The following is a 13,127-nucleotide window of genomic DNA, read 5'->3' on the forward strand; positions in this document are numbered from 1 at the left end:
TTTTATCTCCTAATTTATATTATAGTTTTATTTATGGTTTTTGTATCCATTATTCCATTTTATTCTCACTTATTTTTGTTTTTTATGTATTGTTAAAATGTTCTTGTGGTACAGTATTTTTTTGGGTAAGGGAAAACTAATAATATCATTGTCAAATGGAAATATAGCTCCGCCTCATGGAATTTTTAACAAAAACACACCCAAAAATTAGATTATAGCCAATATTTCAGAGTAATTCCCACCAAAATGGTAATAATTGTGTGAATTTTATTATTCTGAGCCGCATCATATTTTTTCAATTGATATTGGTGATTGTTTCTCTGATTTAAAAAAAAACATTTGTGGAGCTTGACCTCCAGCGGGTTCCACAGACCACCAAACACTGTCACGAGAGCCCGGTTCAGGGTTACAACATTGTTTTATTTCCATTTCACAGTGCTAGTGGTTTGCGTTTCAGCCAAATATTTGCCTGCGCCCGTCTCTCTCTCTCTTTCTCTTTCTCGCTCCCACTACTGCTCCAACCCTCTGTCTCGTTCCGGCTGCTGCTAATAAAGATGATAGGTTGATTAGATAACAAGGCCCATCTGGGCCATCCACTCATCTGTCGCTGTCTTTGAGGCCGGTCCTTGCACACCCTATTCCGCGGCAGGCCACACACCCCTCCACAACATTTAACAAAAACTAATTATAACGAGCCAGTCTTTTGAGCGCGTCCATAATATCTAACTTCCATCAAAGAGCCATAAATCCCCTCTATAACTGATGAGTGGAGCCATAAAAGATGCCATAGTTTTATTCTAAATGACTTAAAAATACACAAATGGGAACTTAAGCATTTTGCCCTTTATTCCATATCAAAAATCCTGGGACTTAAAACACAACTTATAAACTTTTAAAAGTTGTAATCTTTTTCCATTTTGTCAGGCAAAATTAATATCTGTCTATGCAGCCTTTTTCTTTTTTGTGATGTTTTAATAGTTAGCTTACCGCAGGGGTCGCACACTCAAGAAGTCACGGCCTCATTTAAAGTCGGAATTTATAGAACTCTATAAAAATGCACATTCCCCCTACAGTGTTTAAAAACAAATCCCAAGAGAGCCACAACCCGGAGCCCAAAGAGCTCCATGCAGCTCAGCCTCAGCTCGGTCCTGTGGTGGTTTGTTGCGAGCCTTGTAATTCTACTCCTTTGGTTTATTGTAAACATTTAACCGCACACTCCCTCAAGTCGTGTTTTTAAGGTGACATCTTTGACAGGCCGAGTTCTTCAACAGGGAGTCTGAAATTGTAACTTCTCATGGTTGTGTTTACTGCTTAAAGTATACAAGCATGTGTGAATCTTTAGGCACTTAACCATTCCAACCAATTCCAATTGGTGGGGGGACAATTCGATTCAGAATCAATTCTCGATACAACACGATTTATGATTCAAACCAATTCCCGATTAAACATGATTCCTTACTTTAAATACTATCTACTCAGTGGCCTAGTGGTTAGAGTGTCGGTCCTGAGATCGGTAGGTTGTGAGTTAAAACCCCGGCCGAGTCATGCCAAAGACTATAAAAATGGGTCCCATTACCTCTCTGCTTGGCACTCAGAATTAAGGGTTCGAATTGGGGGTTAAATCAACAAAAATGATTCCCGGGCGCGGCACCACTGCTGCCCACTGCTCCCCTCACTCGGTTGGTAGAGTGGCCGTGCCAGCAACTTGAGGGTTGCAGGTTCGATTCCCGCTTCCGCCATCCTAGTCACTGCCGTTGTGTCCTTGGGTAAGACACTTGACCCACCTGCTCCCAGTGCCACCCAAACTGGTTTAAATGTAACTTAGATATTGGGTTTCACTATGTAAAGCGCTTTGAGTCACTCGAGAAAAGCGCTATATAAATATAATTCACTTCACACTTCACTTCACCTCCCAGGGGGTGAATAAGGGGATGGGTCAAATGAAGAGGACACATTTCAGCACACCTAGTGTGTGTGTGACAATCATTGGTACTTAAACCTTAACTTAAGTAAACAGATTCTCACATTGTAGTATTTGGTATATCAATTATAAGGAAACTTTTTCAAAACCGGTTACAGGTTGGAAAAATTCCTTCTGGTTGCATGGAGATGGCCTTAAAACATATGTTAAAAAGTTGATTCTCATATAATCAATCAATCAAAGTTGATTTATACAGCCTTTAATCACAAGTGTCTCAAAGGGCTGCACAAGCCACAACGACATCCTCCAATTCCGATATAAAAAAAAAAAAAACTACAATTTTTTTTGTATTTTTTTTCAAGAATCTGTATAAATAAGAATCATGACGGCGTGGCGCAGTGGGAGAGTGGCCGTGCGCAACCCGAGGGTCACTGGTTCAAATCCCACCTAGAACCAACCTCGTCACGTCCGTTGTGTCCTGAGCAAGACACTTCACCCTTGCTCCTGATGGTTGCTGGTTGGCGCCTTGCATGGCAGCTCCCTCCATCAGTGTGTGAATGTGTGTGTGAATGGGTAAATGTGGAAGTAGTGTCAAAGCGCTTTGAGTACCTTGAAGGTAGAAAAGCGCTATACAAGTACAACCCATTTATTTATTTATTTATGATTCGGTTGTGAATTAATTTTTTTGTAAAAATAAATAAAATAGTACTTTAGTAGCTTTTTTTCATCAAATACATGTCAGCTAGAATAGGGTAGCTATTTATACTTGATTTGAAAGTAAATGGTATTCTCCAGCTCCTTCAGAATATAATGAGAGTGTGATTTAAAAACAAATTAAGACACGCTGTATTTTTAAAGGTATACTGACACATTACTTCTAGATTTCTTTAAGTCACTCCCCCAAGTTGTGTTTTAAGTCAAATGGTATTGACAAGCATTTCATTCAACAAATAAACACAACACACAAGGGGTGGGAATCTTTGGACACCGAACGATTCAATCCAAATCTGATTCCTGGGGTGACGAATCGATTCAGAACCAATTCTCGATTAAACACGATTCTTGATTCAAAGCGGTTCTCGCAATATATTATTTAGTTTGATTTGGCAGATCAGTGTGGCTCCGACGGTAGAGCGGCCGTGTCAGCAACTTGACGGTTGCAGGTTCGATCTCGGCCGTTGTGTCTTGGGCAAGGCACTTCACCCACCTTGCTCCCAGTGTCACCTACATTGTGTATGAATTTGCAGTACTTGCTTGAAGAAGAGATTATTAATCTCAATGGGACTTTCCTTGGTAAATAAAGGTTTAAAAAAAAAAATATATATGAAAATTTTACAAAATAGTTCACAGGTTGGAAAAACTCCTTATGGTTGCATGGAGATGGCTTAAAATGTATTTAAAAAATATATATTTGTGGAGGTTGCCCTCTAGGGGTTTCTGCAGACCACTACATACTACCAGGAGAGCCTGGGATATAACTCCTCCCACTCCAGCTCCAAAGACGTGTCTCATCCCAGGCTGCTGCTAATAAAGGCGACAGGTGACTAATCAATCAATGTTTATTTATATAGTCCTAAATCACAAGAGTCTAAAAGGGCTGCACAAGCCACAACGACAGCCTCGGTTCAGAACCCCCATAAGGGCAAGGAAAAATCCAGTGGGATGTCAATGTGAATGACTATAAGAAACCTTGGAGAGGACCACCCCCCCCCCCCCCCCCCCCCCCTCCAACCCCCCTCGAGATGAGACCAGAGGCAATGGACGTCGAGCGGGTCTAACATCCATCCATCCATCCATTTTCTTCCGCTTATTCCCTTTCGGGGTCGCGGGGGGCACTGGCGCCTATCTCAGCTACAATCGGGCGGAAGGCGGGGTACACCCTGGACAAGTTGCCACCTCATCGCAGGGCCAACACAGATAGACAGACAACATTCACACTCACATTCACACACTAGGGCCAATTTAGTGTTGTCAATCAACCTATCCCCAGGTGCATGTCTTTGGAAGTGGGAGGAAGCCGGAGTACCCGCAGGGAACCCACGCATTCACGGGGAGAACATGCAAACTCCACACAGAAAGATCCCGAGCCTGCAGTACCTTCGTATTGTGAGGCAGACGCACTAACCCCTCTGCCACCGTGAAGCCCCTTTTAGACATTTTGCATTTCTACTTTTGGAGTTAGTTTTCAAAATTGTCATTTTGAGTGTGACCAATATGAGGCCATCGCGGGTCTAACATAATATTGTGAAAGTCCAGTCCCTAGTGGATGTAACATAATAGTGAGAGTCCAGTCCAGATTAGATAACAAGGCCCACCTGGGCCATCCACTCACCTGTCGCTGTCTTTGAGGCCGGTCCTGGCCCACCCTGTTCCGCGGCAGGCCTGCAGGCCACGCCCCTCCACATTATTATTATAAAAATATATACATAGATATTCATCTTTTTTTATGAATGTTATTTTAAGATTATGAATCGATTTAGAATCGGGATGAATAACATTTGCGATTTGGATTAAAATTGATGTTTTGTGCTCCCCTTCTATACCCATGTATTTGTATTTAAAGGTCAGTACTGTGCTACTTCAGTCAAGCATGTTGTTGTTTCCAGGGAGGATGTTTGAAGGCAGTGCCACCACAATGCTGTCATCTCTGGATACGGTCGGCTCCTTAAATGACGACACTCTTCTTTGGCCCGGTAGGAAGCTTTCACACGCGTCGATGTTAATGCATTTAAGACGTGTCATAATGCCCCAATTCAATTTGCATTGATGGCGGAGCTGTAATCCTTCAATTATAAAGTGCACACCCAAGTGTTATTATGCTGGTGACCGTGGTTCTTTTCTTGTGTCCACTGGTTGGTTGCCCCTAAGGTCATGAGTATGCAGAGGACAATCTGCTGTTTGCTGCTGAGGTGGAGCCACACAACGCTGTCAGGGAAAACAAATATCAGTGGGTTCTGCAGCGGCGAGGCCAGAAAATGTGCACGGTAAGAATGATATATCGCTGCCCGAGCCGTGCCTCCCAAGGACGTCTCACCAGAGAGGATTCATATTTTCCACACCCTAGAAAGGAGGCCTTATCGCTTGCCTACAGTCTGTCAGGGCTGTCAGATTGCTGGTTTTCCTTCCACGTCCTCTCAGCTGACATGCACTAAATTAGTCAGATTTCTCAAATAACCCGGCTCTAAACAAGCATCCTACAACCAATGGAAATCAATCAATCATCAATCATTGTTTACTTGTATAGCCCAAAATCACGAGTGTCTCAAAGGGATGCACAAGCCACAACGACATCCTCGGCTCAGATCCCACATCAGGGTAAGAAAAAAGTCAACTCAATGGGATGACAAGGAGAAACCTTGGAGGGGACCGCAGATGGCACTAATTGTTTTAATGACATTTAGACTTTGTTTTTTTTTTATCAACAAACGAGCAGTATCTTTACACCCGTGGCTTCTCAGCGCAACAACACCGCAAATGTGTCCCGTGGAACTCTCGAACAATAAATGTTTTGTTTGCGAATCATGTACAATCCGAACACTGTTAGTTACGAATGCGAACCAATTTTAGTTTTAGAGTATTTATTAGTAGCCAGTAAGAAAGTATATTTTTGATGTAAACAGAGGTCGCAACACCGGAAATATATTACCCGAGGTGCGTGGCTGCAGGCTAGAGTTGCCGAATTGAAAACTTTTCCTGAGTTATAGAATTTTACATTACATGTCGCCCAAAAAAGGCGACATGTAATGTAAAATTGGGGTTGGGGAGGAGACTGTTTCGTTTTGACCAGATCTTCCTCTTTTTGGGAATTTAAGCTACTGGTCACCCCCAAGTTCTTTTGATGAATCCCAGACAGAGTAGTCATTTCGACATTTTATTCCAAAGCTTTGGGAGACCAATCAATGAACAACACATTCAAATCGCATCGCCCAAGTTGATCTGCCAATACTACGGAAGTCTTGCCTTTTTCACTACCCCACTCGCCCCCCTTCCCTTCCCCTCCAGAGCGAATCCACATATCTATTTTCCTCCTAAACCTGGGACATTTGAGATAAGAAGGGTGTTATGGCTACTTAGTCACATTCCAGGCTCAAGGTCTACATATGCACTTAGCTGTTCTCAAATATGACTATAAAAGAAAAGAAATAACTCTTGAATATGGATATATTTAGATATCTATCTCCATCAAGACCCTGCCCAAAGTAGAGGAGTTCAAGTACCTCAGAGTCTTCTTTACAAGTGAGGGAAGCGTGTCAGTGCGGCGTCTTCAGTAATGTTGACGCTGTATCGATCCCTTGTGGTGAAGAAGGAGCTCAGCCGGAAAGCAAAGCTCTCAATTTACCGGTCGATCTACGTTCCCATCCTCACCTATGGTCATGAGCTTTGGGTTATGACCAAAAGGACAAGAACACGGGTACAAGCAGCCGAAATGAGCTTCCTCCCTTAGAGATAGGGTGAGAAGCTCTGCCATCCAGGAGGAGCCCAAAGTAAAGCCGCTGCTCCTCCACATGGAGAGGAGCCAGATAAGGTGGTCCGGGCATCTGGTCAGGATGCCACCCGAACGCCTCCCTAGGGAGGTGTTTAGGGCACGTCCAACCGGTAGGAGGCCACGGGGAAGACCCAGGACACGTTGGGAAGACTATGTCTCCCGGCTGGCCTGGGAACGCCTCGGGATCCCCCGGGAAGAGCTAGACCAAGTGGCTGGGGAGAGGAAAGTCTGGGCTTCCCTGCTTAGGCTACTACCCCCGTGACCCGACCTCGGATAAGCGGGAGAAGATGGATGGATGGATGTTCAATGATAATATGAGTGAATTATGTACAAAACAAATATGTGGTACATTACATGGGACATGTAAGTGTCAACAAAGACAGACAAAAGAGTTAGGTTGATGAGAATGAAACTGGTCCAACGTTTCCAGAAAAAAAACAACCTACAGCCTTGTCCAGCTGTTACCTGACATTCACTATTCCTGTTTAAATAACTTTTACTGCAAACGAATATTGGCTCCAATTAACGGTCATCGGCCTCCTTGACTACTAATGATCAGTGAAAAACCCTGAAAAAAACATATCGGCCGCTCTCTGATTTAGATGGGAGTGTTTGCCCTTGTCTGTACCTTTTTATGTTTCTGAATACTTTGTGCAGGCTTGATAAAATAACATCTGTCTGATATGATTTAGCAGAGGATTAAAAATGCTCAACAGCCTTTGTGGTTGTTCAGAACATAGCAAAAATCACTGTGGATTACACTATTTGATGAATTCAGTATAAAAACTAGGGCTGTGAATCTTTGGACACCACACAATTGGAATCGATTTTTAAGGGGAACCATATGCTTCAGAACAATTTTCGATTCAAAATTAATACTTTTTTGAATAATGTTGGGTGCCCGTTCTGGGCTTCACGGTGGCAGAGGGGTTAGTGCGTGTGCCTCACAATACGAAGGTCCTGCAGTCCTGGGTTCAAATCCAGGCTCGGGATCTTTCTGTGTGGAGTTTGCATGTTCTCCCCGTGAATGCGTGGGTTCCCTCCGGGGACTCCGGCTTTCTCCCACCTCCAAAAACATGCACCTGGGGATAGGTTGATTGGCAACACTAAATTGGCCCTAGTGTGTGAATGTGAGTGTGAATGTTGTCTGTCTATCTGTGTTGGCCCTGTGATGAGGTGGCGACTTGTCCAGGGTGTACCCCGCCTTCCGCCCGATTGTAGCTGAGATAGGCGCCAGCGCCCCCCCGCGACCCCAAAAGGGAATAAGCGGTAGAAAATGGATGGATGGATGGAAGGGTGCCCGTTCTATAATTAACTACATTCCTCCATAAGATAGATAACATCTCTAATAAGTAAAAGAAAACTGTTATTGTTTAATAAAATTCCACCCAAACATTTAATAAAGCCAAATACAAATAAGGCAACGAGTAAAGTATCCCGCATTTCTCTTTTCTAAAGTAGGTCTAAGAAATTAAAAAAAAAAAAAATTGTGCAACATGGACAACTGGATTAATCATATTTGCATAATACATCAATGCATGTACTTTATCAGCAAGATGAGGGAAATAATGTTAAATGAATATTTCATTGTTCCATATACAGTATTTGTCCTTACTTAGGCTTCAACAAATCAAAAAAGACTTATTACCCGTGAACATAGCTTTTTTACTCTTATGTTTTATTTGAGCTTCATTACTACTTTTAATAAGGGGCATATATGAGTAATTACTCTATTTATGATTTATACTGCATAATGGAATACCATTATCCAACTACAACACCCTTCAAGGTGTTTAGTATGCATACCAAACAGTGTTTCTTCATATTCCATGGGAAAAAAAGCACATACGTCAGAGCTTGCTGAGGTTAAATGCATTGCAGCTAATCAGTCATTATTGGTCCACCCCCGATAACACAATCTACATCGTACTCTTTCTTTACATATTTCATTAACTTGACAGATGCTCCTGCAGAAACTGAATAAAATTATATGTAATGCAATGTGTTAACATTTCCATCACTTATTTCCTTTCAAAACAACTTGGTTTAATATTCTTCTAGCGCTGTACGTAAATAATATCAAAACATGAGTTTCGGTTGCTCGAGAGTAGACTTTAAAGGGATCACGTTATGATATTAAATCTAAATTTGAAACGTTTTTATGGTCAACGTAACCTGCAGGGGCGATGTTTTGGTCAAAATTTAGGGTAAAATTTGCTTTCGCAGACCCATCTTGTGTGTTGAGTTCAGTGTATATTATTTAAGTATACGTACTAGCGCAGGGGTAGGGAACCTATGGCTCGGGAGCCAGATGTGGCTCTTTTGATGACTGCATCTGGCTCTCGGATAAATCTGAGCTGGCATTGCTTAACACGATAAGTAATGAATAAATCCACTTGTAATCACTGTGTTAATAATAATCCATCCATCCATTTTCTACCGCTTATGACCTTTTGGGGTCGCGGGGGGCGCTGGCGTCTATCTCAGCTACAATCGGGCGGAAGGCGGGTTCAAAATATAAAATACTCTCATGCATTTTTAATCCATCCATCAGTTTTCTACCGCACCATTTCTAGAAGTTGCGTTAATGGTAAGAAGTTATTTATCATTGGTTAGTGTGGGGCTTGCCCTCCTGGGGGTTCTGCAGACTACCAAGCACCGCATGAGAGCCTGTTTCAGGGTTACAATATTGTTTTATTTTTCAATAAGTCTCTCAGTTGCTTTCCAGCAATTGTCTTTTTCTCTTTCGTTTTCGCTCTGGCTCCAGCCCCAACCCCGTCTCTCCTCCTGGCTGCTGCTTATAACAGAGCGACAGGTGATTAGATAACAAGGCCCAGGTGGGCCGTCTACGCACCTGTCGCTTATTCAGAGGCCGGTCCTGGCACACCCCAGTTCACTGCAGGCCGGCAGGCCACGCCCCCTCCACAGTTAGCTTCAGAATAACAACGTTATTACAAAGAATAAGAGACCTATTAGTTGTGTTCAGTGTTAAAAAAAAAATATTATATGGTTCTTACGGAAATGCATTTTAAAATATTTGGCTTTTTGGCTCCCTCAGCCAAAAAGGTTCCCGACCCCTGTACTAGCGCTTTGACAAATAAGTAGCAACCATGGTGAGATCCCAAACTCCAAGTTTTGTTTTCACTTAACCTACTCAGTGGCGTAGTGGTTAGAGTGTCCGCCCTGAGATCGGTAGGTTGTGAGTTCAAACCCCGGCCAAGTCATACCAAAGACTATAAAAATGGGACCCATTACCTCCCTGCTTGGCACTCAGCATCAAGGGTTGGAGTTGGGGGTTAAATCACCAAAAAAGATTCCCAGGGCGGGGCACCGCTGCTGCTCACTGCTCCCCTCACCTCCCAGGGGGTGATCAAGGGTGATGGGTCAAATGCAGAGAATAATTTTGCCTCACCTAGTGTGTGTGTGACAATCATTGGTACTTTAACTTTAACTTAACTCAAAAATGTCCAAGTTTTTTTGTGTATTTTTTGTATTATGATAGTTTTATGATCGTGAGAATCCGAAATCGAGATCAAAATTTGATTAAATGTCCGGCGTTAGTTTTGGGTAAATCCTCCCGTATATTGCCCTCGGACCAAGGCGGTTCCCCCTCGGCTGTTATTGGTTAATCCGACCAATAACCGCGTTTTAGATTGTGCATCTCAGTGTGGACATAGTTAAGTTTGGACTATGAACATGCTATGAACAATAAATCAATCAATGTTTATTTATATAGCCCTAAATCACAAGTGTCTAAAAGGGCTGCACAAGCCACAACGAAATCCTCGGTTGAGAGCCCACAAAAGGGCAAGGAAAAACTCACAACAGAGTGGGACGTCAATGTGAGAAAGCTTGGAGAGGACCGCAGGTGTGGGTGACCCCCGTCCTCTAGGGGAGACCAGATGCAATGGACGTCGAGTGGGTCTGACCTAATATTGTGAAAGTCCAGTCCATAGTGGATCTAACATAATAGTGTGAGAGTCCAGTCCATAGTGGGTCCAACATAATAGTGTGAAAGTCCAGTCCATAGTGGATCTAACATAATAGTGTGAGAGTCCAGTCCATAGTGGATCTAACATAATAGTGTGAGAGTCAAGTCCATAGTGGGTCTAACTTAATAGTGTGAAAGTCCAGTCCATAGTGGATCTAACATAATAGTGAGAGTCTAGTCCATAGTGGATCTCGGAAAATATTGTGATTGTCCAGTCCATAGTGGATCTAACATAATAGTGAGAGTCCAGTCCATAGTGGATCTAACATAATATTGTGAAGGTTCATTTCATAGTGGATGTAACATAATGGAGTCCAGTCCATATTGGATCTAATATAATATTGTGAAAGTCCAGTCCATAGTGGATCTAACATAATAGAGTCCAGTCCATAGTGGATCTAACATAATATTGTGAAAGTCCAGTTCATAGTGGATCTGTCATAATAGAGTCCAGTTCATAGTGGGTCCAACATAATATTGTGAAAGTCCAGTCCATAGTGGATCTAACATAATAGAGTCCAGTCCATAGTGGATCTAACATAATAGTGTGAGAGTCCAGTCCATAGTGGATCTAACATAATAGAGTCCAGTCCATAGTGGATCTAACATAATAGTGTGAGAGTCCAGTCCATAGTGGATCTAACATAATATTGTGAAAGTCCAGTCCATAGTGGATCTATCATAATAGAGTCCAGTCCATAGTGGATCTAACATAATATTGTGAAAGTCCAGTCCATAGTGGATCTATCATAATAGAGTCCAGTTCATAGTGGATCTAACATAATATTGTGAAAGTCCAGTCCATAGTGGATCTATCATAATAGAGTCCAGTTCATAGTGGGTCCAACATAATATTGTGAAAGTCCAGTCCATAGTGGATCTAACATAATAGAGTCCAGTCCATTGTAAATCTAACATAATAGTAAGAGTCCAGTCCATTGTAAATCTAACATAATAGTAAGAGTCCAGTCCATGGTGGGGCCAGCAGGAGACCCTCCTGAGCAGAGACAGGTCAGCAGCGCAGAGATGTCCCCAACCGATGCTCAGGCGAGTGGTCCACCCGTGGTCCCGACTCCGGACAGCCAGCACTTCATCTACGGCCACCGGACTGGGAGAGGGGGGCAGAGGAGAAAATAAAATAAACGGCAGATCAACTGGTCTAAAAAGCGTTCTTGTTCTGTAACCCTGTACACTGTTTGTTTGTCTAATCTTGAACAGGTTTGTGCTGAAAACAAAGTTTCGTTGTACTTGTTGCAATGACAATAAAGACCTACCTACCCTCAAAAGAGGGTCTATTAAAAGGCTAGAGTTTACAAATGAGTTTTAAGATGGGACTTAAACACTTCTACTGAGGTTGCATCTCTAACTCCATCCATTTTCTACCGCTTATTCCCCTTGGGGTCGCGGGGGGCGCTGGTGCCTATCTCAGCTACAATCGGGCGGAAGGCGGCATACACCCTGGACAAGTCGCCACCTCATCGCAGTGCATCTCTTAACTGTTAACAATAAAAACTCCATAAGCCTCACCCCGAAAAGTTCTACTATTTATGGAGAGATCCTAATGTAACAAGTTGGCATATGTCAAAATGTCAAGTGTTTAATATCTCCTTGACACCTCCGTGGTTTGACCATTAAGAGGTACCAACAGGCACAAAATGACCCTTTTTTACTTTTTTTTTTTTTGTGTTGTCCTGAATCTGCTCAGTAAAATGATCCATTCCATTTGCAGAGTCCCTCCACTATCGGAGAAGAGAAGGCGTACAATCCGTTCTTGCGCAGCCACGTTGCCGAGCTCCATCTGGCGCTAGGCCTCCGGCAACTGGAGGAGGAGGACTGGAATCAGTTCCGGGCTCGGGTGCTGGAGGAGCTGCGCAAAAACAAAGATCGGTACAACAGGCGATAAAGAAGAGCTGATGCCAGACCATGGAACCGCCATGTGAGCTCAGCTATCTTGGTTTCTACTGTAACAGTAGATTGTTTGTAGGGTTTTTTGGGGGGTTTATGTTCTGGTACCACACCGTAAGAACGGAAGAAACACAAATAATTGCAGCACTCATCACTAATTTTACCCTTTTTTGTAAAATGTGTGGTTCATTAGGTACGCACTACTAATAAATACTGAAAGGTAAGAGGCAATCTGAGTGAGGTTGCCACGGCAACCATGATTCCATCTCCTGTTGCCTGGCATTCACCTGGTTGTCCCAGTTGTGTGAAGAGGCGTGTCTCCAAGCTGTGTCTACTTCCAGTAAGGATTTTCAGTCGTATGTTCGTTTTTTTTGCGGCCGAATTGTAAGAAAATGTACTTTACGTCACATTGTTAGGTACATGTATGCTGTATTATTATATTGCTGTACATTTTTTTATGGTTCATCATCACATATGGGAAAAAAAAAACACATTTTCAAAAAATGAGCAGAATTTTGTTATGCAGAATTGCAAATGAGCGGGAATCCACTGTACATTTGTTGTTTACGTTTACATGACATGTTTTTTTTCCTCCATCAGTGACTATTCGGGGTGTGAATCTTTGGGCACCTAACAGTTCGATTCAATTTGATTCTCGGGGTGACGATTCAATTCAGAATCGATGATCTATTCAAACCGATTCTCGCAATTTATTGTTTGCTATGATAATTATAATGAACATTTTTCAAAACAGGTTAGAAAAGCACATTCTGGTGGTTAGAGATGGCCTTATAATGTCATTTCAAATATATATATTTTTTTAA

At 42.5% G+C, this 13,127-nt stretch overlaps 1 protein-coding gene across 1 annotated transcript in view; it reads left to right on the forward strand.

The window, feature by feature from the left end:
• pnkd (PNKD metallo-beta-lactamase domain containing) overlaps nt 1-13,127 on the forward strand; it is a 30,250-nt gene extending 17,123 nt beyond the window's left edge. The window contains exons 7-9 of the mRNA XM_061918323.1: nt 4,528-4,614; nt 4,790-4,905; nt 12,128-13,127. Of these exons, the coding sequence (XP_061774307.1) occupies nt 4,528-4,614; nt 4,790-4,905; nt 12,128-12,301 (377 nt within the window). The 3' untranslated portion in view covers nt 12,302-13,127. The remainder of the gene's footprint in view (nt 1-4,527; nt 4,615-4,789; nt 4,906-12,127) is intronic.

The sequence above is a fragment of the Nerophis ophidion genome, linkage group LG13 (genome assembly GCF_033978795.1).
Source record: "Nerophis ophidion isolate RoL-2023_Sa linkage group LG13, RoL_Noph_v1.0, whole genome shotgun sequence".
Classification (NCBI taxonomy): domain Eukaryota; kingdom Metazoa; phylum Chordata; class Actinopteri; order Syngnathiformes; family Syngnathidae; genus Nerophis; species Nerophis ophidion.